The 20,321-nt window shown below is 38.2% G+C and overlaps 1 protein-coding gene across 1 annotated transcript; it reads right to left on the bottom strand.

The window, feature by feature from the left end:
• Positions 1–280: 280 nt before the first annotated feature.
• LOC118804539 (ATP-sensitive inward rectifier potassium channel 12) lies at positions 281–18,580 on the bottom strand. Its single transcript, XM_036565032.1, has 4 exons — positions 18,390–18,580; positions 7,194–7,316; positions 4,203–4,359; positions 281–1,835 (listed from the first exon to the last, which is right to left on the bottom strand). Exons 3-4 carry the CDS (start codon positions 4,343–4,345, stop codon positions 281–283), a joined length of 1,698 nt encoding a protein of 565 aa, XP_036420925.1. The 5' UTR covers positions 4,346–4,359; positions 7,194–7,316; positions 18,390–18,580.
• Positions 18,581–20,321: the final 1,741 nt, after the last annotated feature.

Here is a 20,321-nt window from a genome sequence, read left to right as displayed (position 1 = left end):
AACCAGCAGGATCAAAGGTCAATCTCATTCCCCATGTCTAGCCAGACACCTCTCTTCTTCAGAGAGCATGGGAACAGCTTCCACAGAAGCAGTGTAGAAACTGGAGCAGGAAAGGCGATAGGTTTTTGGATTTCTAACATAAATCCAACACAGAACAATGTGCAAAACACCAACAGAATCATCCCTTTTTCCTTTAGCTTCTTCATCTGAGTTATTCTAAAAAGAGGGGACATAGAGGCAGGATCAAGGGTTGGCATAGAAATGCCTCCATTCAATCATGTCATATCTCAGACTCGCTCTTGTATGTTAGCGGATCGAGTGGAAGAGTCGTCTGCAGAATATCAAACTCTATCTGGTTGTCCATATCCAGCATGCAAAGGACGTTGTTGCTGGATGTCATGGTCGCTGTGTCATGGAACATTTTCTGGAAGTCTTTTGGAACACTATTTGTGGTCATTGTTGCCAGATCTATATCCAGTGTTGCTAGTTCTTCCTTTAAATGATCGTTCTGCCTCTCCACCTCTTCTTCTTCCGCAGAGCAGAAAGCCACCTCGTTCTCATAGCAGAAGGCGCTAGGTGAGTGAGGTGGTCGCAAGCACTGCGTCCTGCGGCTAACAGGCGTCCCAGAGCGCGATGAGGTGGAAGAGCGATGACTTGCCAACTCGCTTAGCTCCTTGGCACTGCAGGCAGGGGTAGACGGAACCTCATAGGTCTTGTGGAAGCGAGCATAGTCCACTCGGTAGCGGTCACAGTCTTCAAAGATGACTGGCTCAAAGCGGTGACCCCAGAGGATCTCCCGAGAAAGGTAGGAGCTCCTTGCTTGCGTGGTCATGGCAGTAGCCTCCACCATGCCTTCCAGTATAACCACAATCTCAAAGTCATCTGTTTCCAGATCTGCCCGGCTCATCGCCCACAGCGGAGAGTCTTCATCAATCTCATGCACAATCACCAGTGGAGAGACTAGGAAAAGGCGGTCGATGCCTTCGTCATAGCCCACATTCAAGTCCATCTGCTCAAGTGGGATAAACTCACCCTCTGCTGTCACATATGGGCGGATCAACTGTGCCCGGACATGGGCCTCCACGATATGGCTTTTCCGGAGGTTCCCAACCCGCCACATGAGGCATAGCTTTCCGTCCCGCAGGGCAATAACAGCATTCTGCGAGAACAAAAGTGTCTGGTTTCGCTTTTTCGGTCGTGCCATCTTTGCCATAATGGTGCCAATCATGAAAGAGTCAATGATGCATCCCACGATGGACTGTATCACGACCGTCACCACAGCCACAGGGCACTCTTCAGTGACACAGCGCCAACCATAGCCTATTGTGGTCTGTGTCTCAATGGAGAACAGGAAGGCCCCCACAAAACCCTCCACATGCAGCAAACATGGCTTCCATGGCTTCTGTTGCCCCTCGCCTGTGCCTTGTATTTTCCGCTCTGGGTCAAAGTCTCCATGAGCCAAGGAAACACTGTAGAAGATCACTCCAAAGATCAGCCATGATGCCAGGAAAGTGATGCAGAAGATCAGCAGCAGGTAGCGCCAGCGGATGTCCACACAGGTGGTGAAGATGTCAGCCAAGTAACGGCGAGGCTTGTCCTCCATGTTGGAGAAGATTACGTTACACTGGCCATTCTTCTTTACAAACCGGCTTCGTAGTTGGCCCCGACCTGTGGTGGAGATCTTTCCATTGTAGGTATTCTCCATGGCCCCACCCAACCCGGAGCCACTGAGGGCACTGCCGGGTGAGGGCAGGCGGCTGGGCGATCCGTGGCCGTTGTGCAGCCCCAACGTGGAGATCTTCAGGCCTTCTTCATCTGGAGAGACGATGCTGTACCTGCGGAAAGAGGAAGCAGAGAGTTCTGGATTAGAAATACGAGTGAGAAAGGTGCAGAGAGAGTCACAGCTTGGCACTTGTGGCATTTGTGAGGGCTGAGAGACAGGAAGAGGACGAGCATTAAGACACCAGCCATAATCTCATCGCATCTAACTTGTTCTTTCCAGTGTCCCTCTAAAAGGACACGGAGTGACTAAGCATAGAGCGCTAACTCCGCAGACGTTAGCGGCTAAACCATGACTCATGCTAACTGCCGTGCTGCTAACGCAATCCGCGCTCAGTGAAATTCTTCACCAAACTTCACTGTTCCCACCCCAACTAAACTGGTCCCCAACAGAATCAAAAGTCATTGACCTTTAATCCTCCCCAGTCTCACTGGACCCTTGAGTTTCCCTTGTCTAATGGGAATAAATAGGGTTAGCATCAGGTATGTGTTACCTGGTGCTCTCCTCCAGAGAGGATTACTCTGGAAGGTGAGTTGTGTTTAGCCATATGATGAGGATTGCGGTCAGTGCAGATTTAGGGATTATAATCTGAGCCTTTCCCTCCCCTAGCAGCATATACACACTCATACAGGACATGTTAGCAGTGCAGTCCACTGCTTTCTGCTGCTGGTGGAAGAACAGGGGGAGTGTTTAGAGGGGCAGGGGGTTTAAGAGAGTGTGTGTCAGGGTGGTCTTTTGTTGGGTGTTTATGTGTTAATTATTGATTCAACATGATTTGGTCCAATAATCGCCATATGTCAGTCTGAACACAAACATTATTCATTCTGAATTTATTATGCATGCATTCATTTTTGAAAAGTTGCATTACTAACAGAAGTTACAAGGTCAGATGTTAGTGATATTTGTAACAACAATGTTTCAGCAAAAAACTGAAAATACAAGTTCTGTTCCAATCCTAGCCAATATCTGTGGGTGCATGGATCTGTCAGGGTTCTAGCTCTCTAAATAGACTGGTTTTGATATGAGAGAGAGAGTATAAGCCTATCCCCACCTACACACCCCACCACACAGATGCCTAAACAAAAAGCCTTATTCTTCCAGTTGTTACATTTATATATCTGGAAGAGTGAGGCTTCTCATTGTCTTGTATCTAAAATTACTCTCATATACACGCGTCCAAAAAAGGACAGTATGTGAAATGCTAACAAAAACAGAAAGCAGTGACTAACATTGTTAGTATACTTGTTTTATCTTTGAAATGTAAAGTTTATTGGAATGTTGTAAACATGCATTCATTTCAAATTTGATGCTTGGAACACATTCCAAAAAAGTTGAGACAGGAGCATGTTTACCACTGTGCTGCATCATCTTTCTTTTTAACAACAATTTAAGGAGAGGAGGAAACCAATTCATCTAGTTTTGAAAGCAGAGTTTTTTTGTTTTTTTTTTATGATGCCTTCACAGATATGCACATGCCATGGTTACTAACATGCTCCCACACCATCACAGACCCTGACTTTTAAACTTTGCGCTGGTAACATCTGGATGATCCTTTTCTTCATTGGCCCAGTGAACAAGGTGTCAGTTATTTTCAATAAATAATCTGAAAGGTTAATTCATCAGATCACAATACACATTTGCACTGTGCATCAATCCATTTCAGATAAGCTCAAGCTCATTTTTGAAGTCAGATGTATTTTTGGACGTGGGTGAGACATGGTTTCTGTTGTGCATAGTGCAGTCTTGTTGCAAAGAATTGTGTTTATTGGCAAGTTTTTCAAAGTATTCCAGAAATTATGTGCAGATATCCTCACAAAAGCATGCCGGTTAATGCATTATTGTCTAAGAGTTAAAGGTTCAATTGCTCTTGTTGTTTATACACTGAGATTTCTCCAAATTCCTTGAATCTTTTGATGATATTCATGGTAGAGAGTAAAATACCTTAAATCCTAATAATCACTCATCGAGGAATGTTGTTTTTAAACTGGCGAATTATTCACTGACACATTTTCAGCAGAGAGTCTCGTCCCATTTCTTATAAAGAACTAGGCCTTTCCTGGATGCTCCTTTTATGCCCAAGCATGATTGCTCTACCTGTTTAAGATGTTTTTTTATAAATTTCACTGTGTTCCTTGTCCTAAATTGACCATGTAACAACCTTTCGGAACCTCTTGCAAGCATACATTTTAGAACAAGCATGTATTTACAAGAAACAAAGTTGATAAGGTAAAATATTAAATATTGATGACAGTGGATTTACAAAACACCAATTTTTGTTTTATTTACATTGTAAACACTGTCCCAACTTTTTTGGAATTGATGTTTGTTTCATTGCTTATATTTATATGAAAACACATTTATTGCGTCATAATCATAGATCTTACACATATTTGAACATAAACTGTACACATGACTTACATACCTGTTGGCTCTGTTGCTGCCCATGGTGTCTGCCATGAGGTTGAGATTGGCCGCAGTGAGAGGGGTCAAGAAAGAGCAGTGCTCTCCGTCTACACCCAGAGATTCGGAATCGGCATCCTGACACCCCGCAGTGCACACTCTCATACACAGCACAGACCCTGCAGAGAGAGAACAAGAAAAACCCTGAGTTTTATGGACATTATAAGACAGAAAAAGTTACAATACACTTGGACCAGGTCTCAGTTTCAGCTTATAGCACCTCCTGTGCATTTTTCTGTCACTTTTCTCTAACTTTGCTGTGTCTGAGTTGGCCGATATCTCAGTGTGGTGCTGGTCCAGATCGTGGTGATTTGGGTCAAAGCGAGAGTTAAAAATAGCAGCAGCAGACTAGTGGAAATTTGCTGGGAGGAGAAGGACACATTTAAATGTGGGCTAATGTCATCATCGCTGCCTCATTCTCTCGCTGGGCCCTTCTCACTTCTCACAGAGAGGAAACGAGGTTCACACGCACCCAACTTACAGAGAGAAAAGAGCACAAATGGAGTTAGCACATGCCCTGATATTTTAATCACCAGCAAAAGCCTGGCACAGCAAAGACAGAGCTATCCATCTGGCAATCTACAACTTTATCTGCCTAGTTTTACTGGAGATTCTGCATTATTTCAAGTTAGACAAACAAACAGATAGAATTCCATACTACAGATCAAAATAGAGCTCCAAGGCCCTGCGTTAAAAAACCTCTGCCCTGACCACAAAGCCATGTGTTAAAGCAGAACCGATCAATTATAAATAATGTAAAGGCTACTGTCCTGTTTCTGCTCTGTGTGAGATTGGCTAACCTACTTTGTCTCTCATATTAAAATGATATGAGAAAAGCAACATTTCAGCCTACAGTTTACACAAATTCACACCCTTATGCCAAATGTAGGTGATCAGCCAAAGAAAGTTTTGGTATCTGAAGTGTGCATCTTTAGATTTAGTGCCACTGGAGCAATGAGGCAAATGTAGCTGACAAAAAATTCTGCTTAGATGCTAAGCTCCAGTTAGCATGTTGCTAACTGCATGCCTTAAATCATCACTTGTCTCAAACCACATTTAGTGGTTAAGTAATCTTCAGGCATTACATTAACAAATGGACAAAAGTACACTAGTAGTTAAAACAGTGGCCACAGCCATCCTAAAGCCTAAAATTCCATACTTTTGTCTATTTTTATAGACAACAATGTGTCATACAGAATCAGAAACCACATAAGCAAGTCTATTTAAGATTATTGAACATCTTGACAAGGTTTGAAGCCAGTGTGAATGGTCTAGACATGAAGTTAGCACCTTGCTAGTTGGTGGATATAAGCTTCCATTCCTGGACAGTTACATTAGCCTCTTAGCTTCAGTGCAAAACTAAAGAAACAAACTAATTTAGAGGTTTTAGACTGAAGCCATGGTCAAATCAAACAAGAATAAACTTTGCCTGAAAAAATAAATGCACTTGAATGGAAAAAAAAATCTGATAGCAGTTAATTAATCTAGAACAACTTAAGGCTTTGGAAGCATGTGACAGTTTAAAATAAGAGTATGACCTTTCTGAAAAAAGGTGAAAGAACTGCACCTTAACCAGCACAATATCACAGTTTTTTTAAAAAAAACTACACAGCCAAAACCATATCACACCAGAACTGCAGAAAATAGCAAGGTGAAGAAAATAATGAAGGGTCCGCCCAGTGTGGTCTAAGAGACTTTTTTTAAATGTAGAAGGTGTTCAAACTCATTCATAACACCATATAACAAGCCTGTCTATCCTCAAATGCTGCAAAGTGTCAAAACCACACTGTTTACTGTTTATTGTGCTCCAGCTCATCTGGTTTAATCTGATAGTTAGCTAATGAGCAGGTAAAACACTGCACTGTATAGTCTTGCAGAATTGCCAGTTGGGCTGTTCTTTGAGGTTTCTTGGAATGGAAGTGTTACGTTGTGAATTTTTTCGCCTGTTTATGCTGATTGTTGTCTCAGCTTCTAACGTCTCCTTGTTTTAACTGCTAGCCCAGACAGGCACTTCCCCTTTGGTAAATGTTTGAAATTGTGTGTGTGTCTTCTTGGTCAGCAAACCGCTTTCATTTAAGTGCACACTCATATATATTTACATGGGTCAATGACAAAAAAGGCTTTTAAAATGATAACTGTAAAAATTTTGTGAGCATGGTGTATCTACAAGAATCTATTCAATATGTTGATATTTGTTTCATAAATTTTATAGTGTTAGAAATCATTAAGCATCATTCATTTACCACTCAGAAAATGTCAGGTGGTGCAACCACACATTTATAACAATTATTACATTTTCAAGTTATTTATCTCTATTGAAACCATAGACTAGTATAAACTAGTCTTCTGTTCTTGGACAACCATATAAACCTTTTTCCTTAAAGTCAATGTATATATACATTTTTTCAATCAAAAAAGAAATATTATTATAATAACAACAAAACATTTTCATGGTTTTCCAGGGGTCACACCACCTGGTTTGCCAGTCTGAATTAATCTAAATGATAGCTTTGTCAATATTTCTGAAAGGGCTTCTGGTCTTGGCATCATGCAATGATTGTCACTTGGGATATTCTTAATGATGCCATACCCTGAGCACTTGTTCTTAAAAGCATGTCAAAATAAAGGTACTTCTTGTTGTTGGCCATATTTTGTAACATCTTATGATTTTGAAGATTTCGAATATAAAACTCATGCCAAACTATTTTACTTAGAATTTAATGTGACCAAATTAACCTTTTTAATTTTAAGTTTACTTAATCTTCATATATGGTAAGACTGTTTCACCACAGAAAAAATGCATATGTCATTGACCCACATGCATCTGGTGGTCGGGCTTTGTCTGTGTGTGTGTGTGTGTGTGTTCAGCCTTTGTGTTTAACAGTTTCACCCCTAAATCGGTAGAACTAAATGATCCTGTTAACTGCCACAACTTTGGAGGTGTTAGCATTACCTGCCAATAGAGACTTGAGTTCCTGGAGAGCAGAAAGAGCAGTTGTTTGAGACTGATCTACTGCATCATTCTATGCTGTGTTTGAGGCTTCAGTTCAGGCCCTGTAGCTGTACCCTCAGCACTCTAAAAGAAGGAAAATAATAAAGGATCGGTTAACATCTATTAGAGCTAGTTACTATAAAGAACCAACTGTTCCAATGGTAGTGTGAAAAACCATCCAGAATCTCATGAGGTTTCATTTCATTTCCTCCACAGATTCATTCTGGCTCTGTGCTGACAGAGACAATGTTCCTCCAGCCGCTTCTCTGCCAAGACAGTCACTCTAGGCTACAATGATAGTGTTTGAAGTAGAGTGTACAGAAACTAAAGAAAAAACCATAACAATGGCCAAAACTCTTGAGACACTGAAGCTCCCGTATTATTGAGTATAAAAGAACTGGACAGCATATCTGTATAAAAAACTACAGCACCTAGCCTAGCTCTAAAAGATGAAAGCTACAAGATAGTTTTGAGGTCTTGCACGGTTGTGAGAGTCCCATTTACTCATATTTTGAACTCTTGTTTTTTTCAATAATTTTCATTTGGCTTTCCCTTCATTATGCATGTGGATTATCTTATCTTATATCTAAACTCCTTAGAAATATCTCCTAAAATAGATAACTTGGGCTTTGACCCTGGCACAATACTGCATGTATTATTTCTTAGTCATAATCTGTAAGAAGCACTGGCCAGTAAATGTTAATAATTGACTCCATTCTAATTAATGTGCATTCCATAAAGCACTTACATTCATGGTGATTGAAAGGAAATTAAATATGAGGAGATATTTTATCTTTGAGTCAAAAGAGGAAGTAAAGAAAAAGACTTTAGACAGCAAGCTTTGTGTGTGTGTGTGTGTGTGTGTGTGTGTGTGTGTGTGTGTGTTTTGGAGCAATTTACTGATTCACAAATGGTATGTCTGAACGTTGTCTTACCAATATACACAATCGCTTTCGTACACCTGCTATTCTATCATTTAAGACTTATATAGAATGAAAATAACATAATTACCTGGCTCTTCATTTGTGTAGTGTAGGAACATTATGTTGGGGATGGAACACAAGAACATAGCTATTGGTTCTGCTCAAAGACAGTTGTACCCTGTCAGTTTATTGATCTGTTTTTATCTTATATAAGTTCCAGTTTTCTAACAAACTGATGTGTTTATAAACCATTGCAGAATCCCATGTGTATTTAAGTTAAACATTAGCAGATTTTACTATTTCAGAAGATTTGTGCTTGTTACTGAAGTAGTATTTATATGAAATACATTTTTATTTTGACCTTCAGAGTACTCACTGCAAAGGCCAGATTTTTCTTTTTTCCTCTTGCCAATCAGTCGAGCCCTGTGCATTTTAATTCATTGTTTTTCAACATCCAAACAAAATAATATCAGTGTAAAATAAAACTGCCCACAACTTTGCCAGTTTGTCTTTGTGCTAGGATTAGTACCACAAATCAGCTGTTGCATCACCAAATAAAGAAACCTAATTTATCTTTTTAAACCTTTACTTTTTGCTTTTATATACTTAAGTGTGTTTAAATTGTACTTCTGCTTTCACTCTAGGATATTTTGGGCTCCATCCTCTTATTTTTAATTGAGTACGATTTTGACACGGCACCCATATTTTACTAAAATAGAATTTCTCTACAGTTTTCCCTCCAAGTAAATATGATTTTATGTGTGATTTATATGATTTTATGTGTTATTTTATGTAAGTAGAACTGTTTAAATTTGAGTTATGCTCAATAAGAGCTAAAATTGTAGGTATAACAGCAAAGAATGACCAAAAAAGCATTTCAGCATGGTCTTAGTGATGATTTTAGAAAGTGTTTTGCAACAGTCATGACGTCTTTAGCTCTGAAGCTTTTCCATGTTTAGCACTAAATTTCCAAGTAGCCATTCGGAGGAAAGGCTCAAGGTTGTATTTCAGCCATTGCGCAATCGTCTGACCAAAAATAAAGAAAAAATCCCTTTAATAATCCCTGCATCACAATAATACTCACCAACCTGGAGAAGGGTGTATAAAGTCGGATGGGCTAAAGAAGGTATTATGTGTGGTGAGGGAGGATTGCACACTACTGGATTCTGACCTTTGACCGTTACGTGACTGTTTCACTGTTTTCTTGCTTGTAGGGCATCACTCACCAGCTGTGGTGAGGACTGCTTGTGTAAGTTTTAGGCTTGCCGTGCATGTGTGATTGCATGTGTGAAAGCTGACAGAACAAACACTTATAGTCATGTTAATGTTTAGACTTCCATACATTTTAAGTGTTTTCTGTGCTCAGCATTTGTCCTTTATACAACAGTCCTCATAGAAATAGTCTGATAAAGACGTGATTGTTTTAAAACTTGCTCCTGCTGTTTTAAAGTGAATCCAAAATCAAAACCCTTTTTTTATCCTGTGTATGTTCAACTTAGGCATGATTGATCAGATCATATCAATTAAAACACAAAATTCTTTTTTTCCCATAAATCAAAATGCACGACCTTTGCCTACTTCTAAAAGTTCTTCTGATTTTAAGCTATATCACCATGTGCACAACTTATCATCAGACAAATGCTAGTGCAGAGACCCTGCTGATACCATGTTTCCCTCAGAAATGTCACACTACACATGGAAAATGCATTAAGATTTCTGTTTCATGTTGACTTTAAGCTATACAACATACCATAGTGTGTTCAGAAAGTGTTTACATGTTGATTTTGGGGTGTTTAGTTCTGCAGCATTTATTTGCTTTATTTATTATAGCCTTTCTTCACTGTGTTTATACATAGTTCAGGAGGAACTCAGTCAGTCTAACACTGATGGCGTAGGAAGCAAGACGTAGTGAGACTTAGAGCAAACTGTTAGACCAAACTTTTTTGTATGGCATGGCTGTGGCCAACTACAGCCTTTAAAAAAGCACAACAACTTGTGCATAAGCCGTGTCTTCCTTATTAGCAGTGAACGCTACAATACTTTTGTCCATTTTTTTAGATGACAGTATGTTATACAGTACCAGAAACCACATAAGCAAGTACATTTAATATTACTTTACAACTCAACACAGACTGAGGCATGTGTCTAATGATTTAAGCATACAGTTAGCACAGTGCTGATTGGTAGGGTATAAGCTTCCATTACTTTTTAGTCATGCTACTGTGCAAAAGTCTGCAAGGCACCTTAGCTGTTATTTAAAACCATTAGCAGTGTGTTGTTGTCAGTGACAATACTTTATTACACTAGAATAAATGCCAGTAAATGCTCATTACAGTAAAACTAGTCAAGAGTCATGTCTTGTTTTTTATAAAGTAGTTGATATATTTTGAGCTAGTTAGGAGGTTTGGTTCCAGAGTTCTCTTCATTAGCCTCAGCTCCAGCGCTAAAACGAAAGGAGCAAGCTTCAGATATAAAACGTTCCATGCCAAAAGATCTAAGAGTTTTTATTGTGGATTATTGTAGTTCATAACTTAGTTTGCTTTTATCCTTTTCTTGTAAGTACTTTTCCAACTGTACATTTTTGGATGTTGCTAAATGAGGATAATCACTTTTTTACCCATTTGTCTCTCTGATGTCTTTACAGAGACCCCTGACTGTACAGCACTGCTGTAGATGGACGGAAAAGACAAAATCTACCCTACTTCTGTTCAGAGAGCATCAGGGTCAGATTCTCGGACTCCTGGCCCTGTTCGGACTTCACCTCAGTGGGAACTGACCTTGAATCCCCAGCAATAGGACAAACGTTTTGAACTCACGTGATTTTTTTTTTTTACTTTTTAATGCCGCTGTCCCCTAATTGAATACATTTATATTTCCCATTTAATTTAAAATGCTTCAAATATGCTGATCTTTGCTGAAATGAAATTAGAACAAAATGAAAAGCCAGCTGATTATGCCCCTTTTACATGAGCTGTATGTAAGTTTGTATTTCACTGTTTGTGTGGGTAAATGCTCCATGAAATATAACTATGAAATAGCCCATAATAATTCATCAGAGGTTCCTATGATCTAAATGTCCAGATTAATTACGTCCAGAGTCTAGAATTAGCAAATTCCCCCCAAAATTATAAATGCATAGACATGCTAGCTTCCTAAATGTTTTCTTGCATCATGACACGATATAGACAAAATCATGTGAGAGAGCAGAGGACATTCAGAGCTATTGTCTACTTATAGAATGTGATTACAGATTTCATCTATAGCATACACACAGAAATATCACAATCCGTGGATATAAATCTGCTAAATGTATGCACTGATTGGAATTACATGAGACAGGACGTTATCCAAAAACATCTGGATGTTAGTGGGATCCCCAGAGTGAAAAAATAGCGTTATTAATGGCTAACAGAGATTTAAAATGAACATTTCTGCTCCAGAACAGTTAAAGATTATTACATTTTTAATTGCATTTCTGTTCTTAGTAAAATACTTCGTTTCATATCAGTCACCACTCTCCATCACTTTGTGTGTTATATATGATTAAAGTAAGGCAGTTGTTATTCGATTAAACCTAAAAGCTAAATGAATAGTGAAGAATAATGAAGACATGAACAGTGTGACACTGTGGGGACATTTAGCTGCTCTCCAAAGGCTTTTCATAAAGACTGCCTGTGGTTCCCACTGGGTTTCCACTGTCATAGGAACCCATTAGACAGGTGTGGGTGTGTGTGTGTGTGTGTGTGTGTGTGTGTGTGTGTGTGTGTGTGTTTGTGTTTAAGGTTAGGGTTGGATGAAGTGGATAATAAAGATGGCGATGATGGTGATTGTAGTGATGGTGATGATGATGTCCTGATGGTTGTGTTGATGATGGTGATGGTGGGGATGGTAATGATCATGATAGGGTGGTGATGAGATTATGGTGTTCATAGTGTTGATAATGGTGATGAAAAGGATGGTAATGATTATAATATTTTTGGTGGTGGTGTTGAGATCATGGTGATCATAGTGGTGATAAAGGTGATGAAGGGGACTGTGATGATGATGATAATGATGATGATGAAAGTGTGTTGTTGATGCTAATGGCGTTGATGGTGCGGTGAAGATGGTGATAATGTGATGGTGGTGATAATGATGGTTGTGTTGGTTATGATAGTGATAATGGTGATGAAGGTGGTGATGATGATGTCATGACAATGTTGATAACAAAGGTGGAGGTGATGATCATGATACTGCACATGGTGGTGATTTGATGATGATGATGGTGATGCTGGTAATAATCAATTAGATGAAGGTTACCTTTATAGTTGTGGTGATGGTGATAATAGTGGTTGTGATTGTCGTGTTGATGATGATGATGATGATAATGATGAGATGGTAGATGATGGGGATGGTTGCATTGCTGTTGTGTTGCTAGGCATCCAATGCCATAGGAACCCATTACACAGATACACTGAGTGTGTGTGTGTGTGTGTGTGTGTGTGTGAAAGATGGGGTCTAGTGGCATTTTACCGTGTGACTCAGAGTCCTGATTCACCCACCTGCAGTTAGCGGGTTATATTCATCACTAAGAATATTGGGGTTTAATCACACACACACACAAACAGTGGTCGGTCCGCAGGAGCTATCTACTCAATAACACACACATACTTAATCCGCAGCAGGAGGATGATGCGTGTGGGTGTGGGTGTGTGCATGTGTTTTCCAGTGCCATCTTTAACTCTTCTTAAATCACAGATTAAGCATCTCCTAATCTTCCAACAGTGATATGAAAGGCAGGTTTACTCTGAGTAATCAGAAAGCGACCATGTGCGTATGTGTGTGTTTTTGACATAGAGGGAGGGCAGAAGGCAGAAGTGACACGAGCAAGATTAAGATGCACAAATGTCTTGCGTCACCCACACAATCCCATCACGTTACAACACACAGTGATCTTACCATAAAGAACATTGATGTACTATAGTTTAGAAAAATAGCCTCTTTGTCATTTCACTATATTTTTAATGCATTAATATCATTTTACTATACTTCACTTGTGCAATTATAGCTACAGAGCGGTCAAATGATTAAAATAATTAATTGATTGATCACATTTTTTTGTGTAGTTAATCACGATTAATTGCATTTGTTTCTTTGCTCAAATCTGATTGTTTTTTTATTTGAAAAGCAGTACATTTTGTTATAGCTATATGAGTGGATAAAATAAGCTTCATTAAAATGTATTTGTTGTTTTCAACAATATCGTAACATTATCTACATGAGCCTAATCACATGATTTCCATATGGTGAAAGCACTTTCCAATTTTCATCCCCAATCTCCAGTGAGAGCAACAGTAGCTACATGTTCTGAACTCCGTGATTGTAGCTCTCATTGTAGGTCTCAGACTACTACATTATATCTTGTTTTTGAAGGTAAGTGTAGTTTTCCACTTTGCTGTTGCTTTTGTTAGTTTGCTGCTCATTGATTTATTCACAGTTCTCCACCAAGCACTGTCCACCGTAGTCTGCTGTAGGTGTCCTCCAGTGCTAATGTTACTGCTATTGCTAGCATTGCTTGCTTAACACTTGACACCCTTCAGTGATAAACAAATCCACCAAGGAAGTAGCTGTAAATAATGTTTGTTTATATAGAGAGTGGCATTAGTGAAACATTTGCCATTTAAAAGCTGTACTGGAACTAGAGGGCTACAGTCACAGAATCATAGCAACAGCACGCAAGCAGGTGGGCCTCAGGGTGGAACTGCAGATAGTTTGAAGGGTCACAGTACACATTTTAAAAAGATGGTTCTACAAGGGTTTTTAGTAAAGGTAATGGTTCTATTTAGAACCATGAGTTCTATATGGAACCATTTCAGGCTAAAGTGGGTCTTTGCACAGTGAAATTCTTAAGATTGATGGCCAATGCACTGTATATGGTTCTATAAGGAACCTTTTTAATAATGTTTCTATACAGCACCAAAGAGCATTCTATTCCTACGATGTAAAGATGCCTTTTTCAAAAAGGTCCTATAGAGAACGATATACAACACTTTCTCCATGTGAATTATTCAGTTACTACTATTAATTGTACTATCAACTACTCTAAATTACTCACTATTTTTAATGAATTAATTAGTAACTATTATGAGTTATTAACTGCTATAAATTATTCAGTATCTACTATGAAAATAATATGTATGTTATGCTGTTACAAGAAGAACTGAAGTGTGGACCCACAAATAGACCCTTAGATTTATGGGATTTGGCAGTGCATTATACTCATTTCTGGTTTGGCAGTAGTTAGATGTGCGTGTGTGTGTTTGTTTTAAGAATGAAATCATTCTATATATGAACTCATGGTTCTAAATAGAACCATTGCCTTTACTAAAGAACCCTTGAAGACCTGTTTTATTTAAGTGTGTAAGAATTGACAGCAATAATAATTTACCTTTGACACCACTATATTGCAATAATTAACTATATAATTTATTACATAATTTCATAATGAAGTTTTACTGAAGTGACAATAGTTCCAACCCCCCAATTCATTATATCCCCTTGTTGTGATGTAAGCACTCATTGGCACATAATCCTTTCATCTCTTCAAACCACCATTGAGCCAAAAGAGTTTCAGCATATGCTCTTACCAATAGTTAAAACACATATCATACTGTTTAGTCATTATTTAGGCAAAAGGAAGACAATGATAAACAAGCTCAGTGTTATATGCACTCAAAATATAGGCAAATAGCAGTTTTATCCTAACAAAGCTTACAGGTATTTTTATCTTACTTTCTTAATATTATTTAGAAAATTGGGAAGACAAGGTGCTCCTAAACTTTCTCAGACAGTGTACTTAGACACACAGAGAACGTCAGGCACAGTGTGATAGATGAGAGAAATAAAGTGTCACAGTGCTTCAGGACAACTGTTTAGCACACTCTACCCTGACCCAAAACAAATACACAAATGCACACCTAATTACTGCCAAACCAGAAAGGTGAACATTGCATTATTAACTATAAAAATATAAAGGTCAATATGTGCGTCCACACTTAAGTTCTTCTCATAACAGCATAACTTACATATTATTTTAATAGTAGATACTGAATAATGTAGAGTAGTTATTGAGTATGGTACTCACTAAAGAATTCATAGTAAGAACTGAATAATTCACAGTGAGCATGGATTGAGTTATTAAATAATTTCTAGTAGTTACTCAATACTTCATAGTAGCTAGTCAATAATTCATAGGAGTTACTGAATCATTAATAGTATTTACTGAATAATTTAGATAAGTTACTGAATAACTCATAATAGTTACTGAATAATCCATAGTGCATAGTGAATCAATTCCTAAATAATTACTGAATAATTAATAGTAGATGATTGTTAATAGTTGTTTTTTTGATGATTCATAGTAGTTTCTGAATAATTAATGGTAGTTACTGAATTATTAATAGGGGGATCATTTCATTGTAGACATTGAATAGTTACACAATAGCTGCAGTGGTTCATGTAAATCCATTATTAAACACAGCATTTCACATTTACATGTTTACTTCCACTCCATTAGACTGATGTGACCTGTACTAGAACTGTGGATTGACCACTTCATCTGTAAAAGCACACTGGGCACAGTGTAAGTTAATTAGGACTGACAACCTCTCTATCTCTCTCTCTCTCTCTCTCTCTCTCTCTCTCAGTTCACTCCTGTGTAAAAGTTTTATAAGATTCAAGTACGAGAATGAGCTGAAACTCTGTAAATATAACATTGTTCCTACAGGTGGTCCTGTAGTGCTTTGTGTATCTTTCTAAGCGTGCATATTTCTCAGGTGTATGTAAATCTGGTAAAGATGCAGGAGAATAACATCGCAATCAGTGTGTGTGTGTGTGTGTGTGTGAAGGAGATTTTATTATGACATCAACTTTCTGTCTTGTGTTTTTCCACCATTACAACTCCCCCATCTCTTCATCCACATGTCACTCACACACTCTACTTCAGTCTGCAGCACTTTCAGAGGTGAGAGCGGGTAAGAGTGTGTGCGTGTTAGTCTGTGAGAGCGTGACTGTGTCTGTGCAAGGTCAGTTTTGTGTTTGGGTCATTCTGTCAGTAAAAGGGTTGTGCAGGTACATTTTTGTTCATCAAGGTACAAACAATGTAAATGTGCCCTCAAAAGTATAAAATGGTTTTAAGTTTCTGTTGTGCAATTAAAATAAGCTTGAAAGGTACACTAGAGTCAGTGCAACTTAAAAATATTACTGCAATGCAATATGATACAATTCTGTTCCCTTACTAAGGGCACTTAAGTTGTACCCTTGATAGTAAGACCCCAGCGACAGTTTAGTACCCTTTTTCAGAGTGTACTTTAAAGCAATGAAATGAGCTCAGGATAAAAATAAACCACAGAAGGCCGATTTTTAGTCATATTTAGAACAGCATGTGATGCTAATGACTTCACAGATGTATAATATTTTATGTGAAACAACAATTTTGATGCTTGTTGTAAAATTGCATTATAATGGTTGTCTATATTAAAATTATTTTAAATGTATACATATATTTTTTATTTTGATTATATTTATTTTGTCCCAGGATTTTTTTGTCGTTGGTGTTACATAAACATAAAACATCATTAAAAAAGGGTTTTTAAATTAGTTTTTGCATGGATATCTAAAGAAAGAAAGAGAGGTCAACAGTGTGACTCAGTGCACTCTCTTTTTATACTTTAAGATGTGAAAAGACCGTGTCAGTGGTGTGACTCATGAAACATTAAATGATTTTTAAAATTTAAATCAAATAACAACATGAATGCAATATTTGTGATTCTCTACATACAGTGTGACTTTCAAGTCACTAAAGTGGCAGTGGCCTGTATGTCAGAAAAGCTTAAATTTTAGACATTTTGTCAGTGGTGTAATAACTACTGATGTTACTGATGTTGTTCAATAGTATTTGTACTCCTATTGACACTGAAATGAGCTGTATATGTATATATGTGTGCGTGTGTTAATGACTCTGCTTCTTTCCTTACAGTATCTTTACCCCCTCTGTGTTACATCAGCCTGCAATGCATTCTATTCCTCTGTTTGTTTGTGATTAGTGGTGCTGTGTGTATGTGTATGCGCTAAACAGGCCGTGCACTCACACTGGTACGTGCTAAATAAAAATCCAACCAGATGTCAGTTCCCAGTTAAGCTCTAAAGAGGCTGGAATTTCTGAATATGAACCACAATCAACTTTTCCATAATAAACATATGAAGACTAAAGAAGCTGATGGCTGATGTTTTTGCATGTAGGAGGTTCAAGACCAAATATGAACTTTGCAGACCTTTACTGTACAGCTGAAAATGCAAGATTTATAAGAGATTAACTATTGATTGGTGTAACCTATATAAAAGTATTACTCAGAAATAAATACTGGCTTCAACCCCTAAAAATCACAGGCTTATTTTGTCCTAAGGCTTACTAAAATGCATGGCAAGTTAAAACACATTTTCTGTACCTTTAGCACTAATTCTCAACCTTAACTGAGGGATTAATTACTGATCCAACATGAATTAATCTAATAAATTCAGAGTTAAATGCTGACATTCTCTATTTTAGCCTCATATTCTTCTCACAATCTGAAAATCATGAACTTCTTGAATGTGCAACATAAGCGACCCATTTTACTTCCCTACCTCGATATTTTGAGATACTCTTAAAAAAACAAAGGTGTCGGAAAGGGTTCTTTGTGCAGTGCCATAGAAGAACCACTTTTGTTTCCCTACAGAAACTTTCACTGGATGGTTCTTTAGAGAGCCATTCTTGTAGAGGAGATATATGAGTGTGAAAAACCTTTTTAAAATTCAGAGAACCTTCATATGATGTAAAGGTGCTTGGAAGAACGTTTCAATTGATATAGGACAGTTATATTATGTGGAGGTTCTTTAAGCATTTATTAGGTTTTTACACTCAAAAATCTCTTTTCAAGCATAGTTCTTAAGGGAAACAAAAGTGGTTCCTCTATGGTATCACTCAAAGAATAAGTTGTGGCACATTTATTCGACTCTATTAAACTTCTTCTACAATTATTAAGTCATAGCCAGATTTTCTTATGCTTGTTTGTAGGAATAATGCTCATTTACTGGTTATTTCCAGACTTTATCCTAAAACTAACTGAGCTCTGATTCACTCAGCCAAACTTGGTGGGAAAAAACAAACAGGCATCACGGCAGTATGATGAAAACCAACAGACAAACTCAAGCTTACCTGTTGTTGTGTAAAGTGGCGAGGTTTGGCTTGCAGGTATCCAGTTCAGGTGTTTCAGCGCACACTTCCCTCATGCAGTTTTCCTCTCGAAAACATCACACGCTCGTCTGCATCTCTTAACTCAGTGCTCAGTGCCCGTGTGTGTGTGTGCGTGTTTCTCTCTGTCTCTGCACTCCTGTACCACGCTAATCTCCACGCGCTCTGCACTCCTACTGAAGCGCATTGGGGAGAAAGAGAGACAGAGAGATAAAGGAAGAGAGAGAGAATGAGAGAGAGAGAGAGAGAGAGAGAGAGAGAGAGAGAGGCGCTTGTCATTCTGATTTCTGCCTGGTGAAGTGAGCTTGGACTCTTCTGCGACTTCTGTGCTGAGTTACAGTATACACATACACTCTCACCCGCACAGTACACGCTTAAATACTGTAAAACATGACATACTTCTTGTTACTACTTTCTTGTCTTTTCTCTACTGGTAATGCAGTAGCTCTAGTGTGCTTTAAATAATAGAGAACAGTTTATTTAAATAGGTACATACAGTTTATCCATAGCCTGTGTTGCCCTGGGAGTGCCTCAGGGATCAATTCTTGGCCCCTTTCTACTTATAATATACATGTTTTATCCTTGTAGCCAAATCATTCATTGCCATCGTTACTCAGTGGGTGCCTTAGAGAACATTTCATGGTCTATTTTATTTAAAGTATACAGTACTGTGCAGAAGTCAGAGACTACACTTTGTTTATTTTCCAGTCAAAAATGATGTACAAGTTATTCCTTTTGAGTGTCAGGAATAGGAGGCAAAACAATATAACACAAAATTATACAGAAGCCTCAACAGCTAAATATAATGTCACATTGTTCAGTGTTTAGTGTGTCCACAATTGCCCTCATAATAACTTCCATTCTTTTCAGGAGACTTGCTTTTGTTTTTCAAAGAAATCTGCAAGGATATTTTTCCATACCTTCAAAGTTCAGTCTTTTAAGTTGGTTGCATTTTCTGCTTCTCTCAATCCACCCGTCAAATCCTGTGTTGAGTCGTCTTCTTACAGTTAAAGGATAGACAGAAACAACTGTGATTTTTTATAGTAATAGTGGAGCTTGATTTTCTCCTCTCTCTCGAAGATTAAAGTTTTAAGTACTGTTTATCTGATGGTGTCAGCTTTTGTGGTCTACCATGTCCTGCACGGCTGTTAGGAGGCAAATATTTTCCTGTGACTTTCCACTTCCTTATGAGTGTCTTGTGTCTAATCTTTTCAGAAATATTTCCTAAAATAAGGAATAACTTGTACTTAATGGCCACTTGGACTGGATGTTAAATAAATGAAGGGTGTTTTTACTTTTGCATAGTACTGTACATGTTACACTTTTGTCTAGTCATTCACTACCTCTGTTACTCACAGGGTGCCTCTAGGATCAGTTCTAGGTCCACTTCTCTTTATAATATGAATTTTACTAGGGTTGCAAGAAATGTTTGTTAAATTTGATAATTAAAATATTCTAAGAGGGAAAAAGCATTCAAACTACTGGCACATTTAACATGTTTATGTAACAAACCTTTGTTTATCAAGCTAAATACTAGCTTATCACCAGTAGCACACAGTTTCCAGTTCTGCAGTCTGGACCCTTTGCACTTGTGATTTGGCACAGCTTGCAAGATTCAGTTGGAGGCAGCAGTATCTCTCTTAACTCCAGGTGCAGTCCAAAAAGGCTTCCTACTGCTCCAGATTGCTAGCTTGTATATTCTCAGTTGTATTTATTACCCAGAATAAATGAGCATGTGCAGGCTAGCTAGCTATCCAGAACTGTAAGAAAATAATTTAGACTGTACCCTGTGATAAAGTCTATGTGGCACAGTTTAGCATAAGCTCCAGTATGGTTCTCAGTGGCTTAAAAATCTTAATCGCCCCTTTCACTGACAAGAGTTGATCAAAACATTTT

Source organism: Colossoma macropomum, unplaced genomic scaffold (assembly GCF_904425465.1).
Source record: "Colossoma macropomum unplaced genomic scaffold, Colossoma_macropomum, whole genome shotgun sequence".
NCBI lineage: Eukaryota > Metazoa > Chordata > Actinopteri > Characiformes > Serrasalmidae > Colossoma > Colossoma macropomum.
Note: the sequence above shows the minus strand (reverse complement) of the source record. Positions and strands in the feature narration are given on the sequence as shown.